The sequence below is a fragment of the Polistes canadensis genome, unplaced genomic scaffold (assembly GCF_001313835.1).
Source record: "Polistes canadensis isolate GaletaPanama2010 unplaced genomic scaffold, ASM131383v1 scaffold_239, whole genome shotgun sequence".
Taxonomy (NCBI): domain Eukaryota; kingdom Metazoa; phylum Arthropoda; class Insecta; order Hymenoptera; family Vespidae; genus Polistes; species Polistes canadensis.
In genome coordinates, this window is record NW_014569786.1 from 100,664 (window position 1) to 104,503 (window position 3,840).

The 3,840-nt window shown below is 30.6% G+C and overlaps 1 protein-coding gene across 1 annotated transcript in view; it reads right to left on the bottom strand.

Annotated features, from left to right (window-relative positions):
- LOC106790426 (centrosomal protein of 131 kDa-like) overlaps window positions 1–3,834 on the bottom strand; it is a 5,852-nt gene extending 2,018 nt beyond the window's left edge. The window contains exons 1-7 of the mRNA XM_014755300.1: window positions 3,184–3,834; window positions 2,904–2,997; window positions 2,426–2,534; window positions 1,910–2,393; window positions 1,432–1,649; window positions 1,018–1,177; window positions 610–866 (exon numbers count right to left, since the gene is read on the bottom strand). Coding sequence (XP_014610786.1) covers window positions 610–866; window positions 1,018–1,177; window positions 1,432–1,649; window positions 1,910–2,393; window positions 2,426–2,534; window positions 2,904–2,997; window positions 3,184–3,804 — 1,943 coding nt within the window. The 5' untranslated portion in view covers window positions 3,805–3,834. The remainder of the gene's footprint in view (window positions 1–609; window positions 867–1,017; window positions 1,178–1,431; window positions 1,650–1,909; window positions 2,394–2,425; window positions 2,535–2,903; window positions 2,998–3,183) is intronic.
- Window positions 3,835–3,840: the final 6 nt, after the last annotated feature.

Genomic DNA, 3,840 nt, shown 5'->3' on the forward strand with positions numbered 1-3,840 from the left:
TACATACTTTAACTGTATCTTTTTTATTCGTAATTTTTTTTTCCCATTTTTTTTTTCCTTTTTGTTCTTTTTTTTTATTAATTATTTTTATTAGAATCGAACATGTATCTATTCGCATTTTAATTTTACCGATACCGACAGCGATGGATATTTTGTTCACGATTAATCAATCATCGATGATTAATAATAATCATTTTGATTAGAACATTATGAAATTTAGGATTGAAATGTTACCTCTCGGTTAATTCATCGATCACAAGTCGGTCGGTATCCGTAAAATAAATGTGAATATACATATGCAATTGGATAATCCTATGTTTAAACGTATTCAATATCATCGACTCAGTCAGTCATAAATCATTGTTTATTACGTATGGCTATTACGACGTATTTAATTTTGTTCATTATTTCTTTTCTTTTCTTTTCTTTTTTTCGATCCCTTTTTTCTCCTCTCCTCCCTATTTTTTCGCTTTAAACATTTAACCACCACCATTTTTTTTATTTAAATGTATTCCTTTTCCTTTTTTTTTTTTTGTCATTTTTTCCTTTTTTTTTTTTTCTCTTATTTAATTACCTTTAATATTCGTTTATTTTTTTTTTTTTTTTTACCTTAATTTACTTTCATAACTTTGCTGAACAACCATTTTCATATTACGAGCATCCTCCTCGATACGACCGATAGCTAGCTCGATTTGCCTATCACGTTCCTTACGACTTTCCTCCCTTATTTTAGATTCCGATTTTTCTAGTTTGATTATTTGTTGTTTCTTGTAATTGTCTAACCATTCCGTCCATTCCTTTTGCAGACTCTCACGTAGAGTTTGCTTTTCAGCTTGGTGTTTTAGCCTCTCCTCCTCTAATTCTTTCTATAATTAAATACGTGATCGCTTAATCTTAAGTATCGCGTATTTTCTTTTTTTTTTTTTTTTTTTTTTTTTTTTTTTTTTCGTCGGTTTTAGTGTTATTATTATTATTATTTTATTTTACTTTTTAATTTTTTTTCAAAAAACATTTAACCTGTAACCGGGTGTACGTTTGTCGTATAATCGTATCTTTCTCGTTATCGCGTTTAATTAGTTCATCGTTAAATCTTTTCCTTTCGCGTTCCAAATCCTCCGCGAATTGAATCCTTTCTGTACGAAATTGTATATCCTTTTCGTCTAGTTTCTTCTTATACCTGACAACACAACAATTCACGCCCGTCATATGTATGAATTTTATTTATTTAATTGACTAGTACGATGTGTGTGTATTTATGTATGTACGTGTATAAGTGTAGTGTGTGCGCGTGTACGTGTATATATGTTTATTTAATTGTGTTATATATTTTTTTTGCAAATTATTTTTTTTCTTTTTCTCTTTTTTTTTTTTTTCATCGTCATCATCTTCTTCTTCTTTATCATCATCATCATCATCATCAATTTTAGCTACCTGGTCCATAGGATATTCTTTTCGCTTGCTAATACTTTTTCGTTACTATCTGTAAGTTCTAAACGTAATTGTTCTAATTGCTGGTTCGAGCGACGTATTACACGCAACTCGGTATCTTGAAGTTCCTTCATATGAGCCCTTCGTATCTCCTGAATCTCCAGCTGATGTTGTTCGACCATACTTCGTAATTCGGGTTCTAATCCCTTAACCGTCATCTCCTGCGGGAACGTCATCATCCATCTTGTTATAATATATATATACACACACACACATCACGCAGAAGTTATATATTTAATCTTAAGTGGAATATCGTTAACGTACAACAATTGAATATTCGTTAATAAGGTAGTCAAATACTTGGAAGGAAAGAAGAAAGGAAGGAAGGAAGGAAAGGGGTAAGGTTTGAGTTGGTTGAACCAATCAAAAGTGAAATTATTTAAGAATAGGATTTTTCTTGCTACCCATCAAAAGGACGAACCTTAATCTTCGTAGTTCTCGATTCCAACCATCTTTCACGTTTGATCTTTTCGGACGCCGCGAAACGTTCCTTGGCACGTTGCAATTCAACAATATGCCTATCCGTACAAACTTTCAAATCCCTTTCCGACTTTAATTCAATTTCCTTGATCCTACGTGCCAAGGTATTACACTTGTCAGTTAAATCGGTCTTCTCGTTGATCAACTTTTCCATAAACTTTTGATGCCTCTTAACTATGCCTTGATATTTCTTTTCTTGCGTTTCCATCATCGATACGTGATTCTTATTTTCAACTTTTAATTTCTCACAGGCTGCTTCTCGTTCCTTTTTTAATTCTTTTTTCAACAAAACAATCGTGGCATCCTTTTCCTCCAATTGCAATTTTGCCGTAAACAATTCGTCATTGTAAGCGTTTGAGAAATAATTTCTTAAAGGATCGGACCTAACCCCGTGTATAATAATATATAAAGTTTCATTTTTATTCGTCAATTAGATTTATCTAAACGTCATTCTTACTTATTCTGATTTAAATAATAAGAAGAATTATTTCCGTCTTTTAGAAATATATCCTGAATAATTCCATTCCTTTGTTCCAATTGATTTCCATGTATTTCGTTCGGATACCCTAAGAACGCGATTCGTAATTGTTGAAAAATGATAATTATATAATATATACATATATATATATATATAAATAAATTATACACACACACATGAAACGTACAATTTAAATGCCATGTACGTTTCGTGATACAAGCATGTATATATTGTTTTTTTCTTTTTTAAAATAAATATAAAATACTTTTACCGATATCCGATCGAACAGAATATTTTTGTCATTCATGTGTGTGTGTGTTTCTTTTTCTCTTTCGTAATTAAAACTAATTTTAATACTCCCGTTTGAAACAAATAAAAAAAAAAGTTACATCATATATATATACATATAACAATTATCATTTCCAAATAATTTTATCATTCGTTGGTATTTAAATACCGTCTTCTAGGGTTGATAAAAATGACATAATATCATCGTAGGTAGCTCCGATGGATCCACACTTATCTTTGGAACGATCTCTTTCCGGTTCTAGCTGCAAATACGTATTCCAATTACGTATTATACCACACATACACACATACGATATATATATTATATATATATATAGAATATATTTAGAATATATTTATATATAATAATATATCGACAATCGTATGTATTATTATTAACAATATATATATATATATATATATATAATATATAGATAAATCAGACACACTTGATTACTATATTTCATCATATTTAAGGATGATACTTCATCGCCAGGATTGTCGGTGATCAAAGTTACGTCGAAGTGTTTCGATCCAGGAACAACATTTCCCTCCCCCTTCACCACCTCTTCTTCCTGTTCCTCCTCCTCTTCAACAACCACTTTCAACCCTTTTTTGTTAGAATCGATAATATTTCCTTCCAAGTCGTTAATCATTTTGCACAATTGCTCGAACGAGCCGTTACTATTATTATTATTATTATTATTATTATTATCATTATTATTAATAATATTAATCGGTTCTATTAAATTTTCATTACGGTCGCTATTAATATCGAGACTTCGCATTTTTAATTTAACATCGTTCACGCATTTGTCGGTTTCCGATGCAATGCTATCCGCGTTTTCGATTAAATCATTCGTCGTATCTCGTATAATTTTATTAGGATGATGATTATGGTGATAGAAATCTTCGATATCTTGGCATTTATCATAATTAACATTAACGGACATGATTTCCTTCGGATTTATGGTGGTCGTCCTTACCGGAGGATATTTTTTTATCGGTGGCTTGCCGTTCAACATCGGATGATTTATGTTTATCATCGCACTTGATAAAGTATATAACATATTACAACACGTTACTTTTTTTCTTTTTTTTTTTTT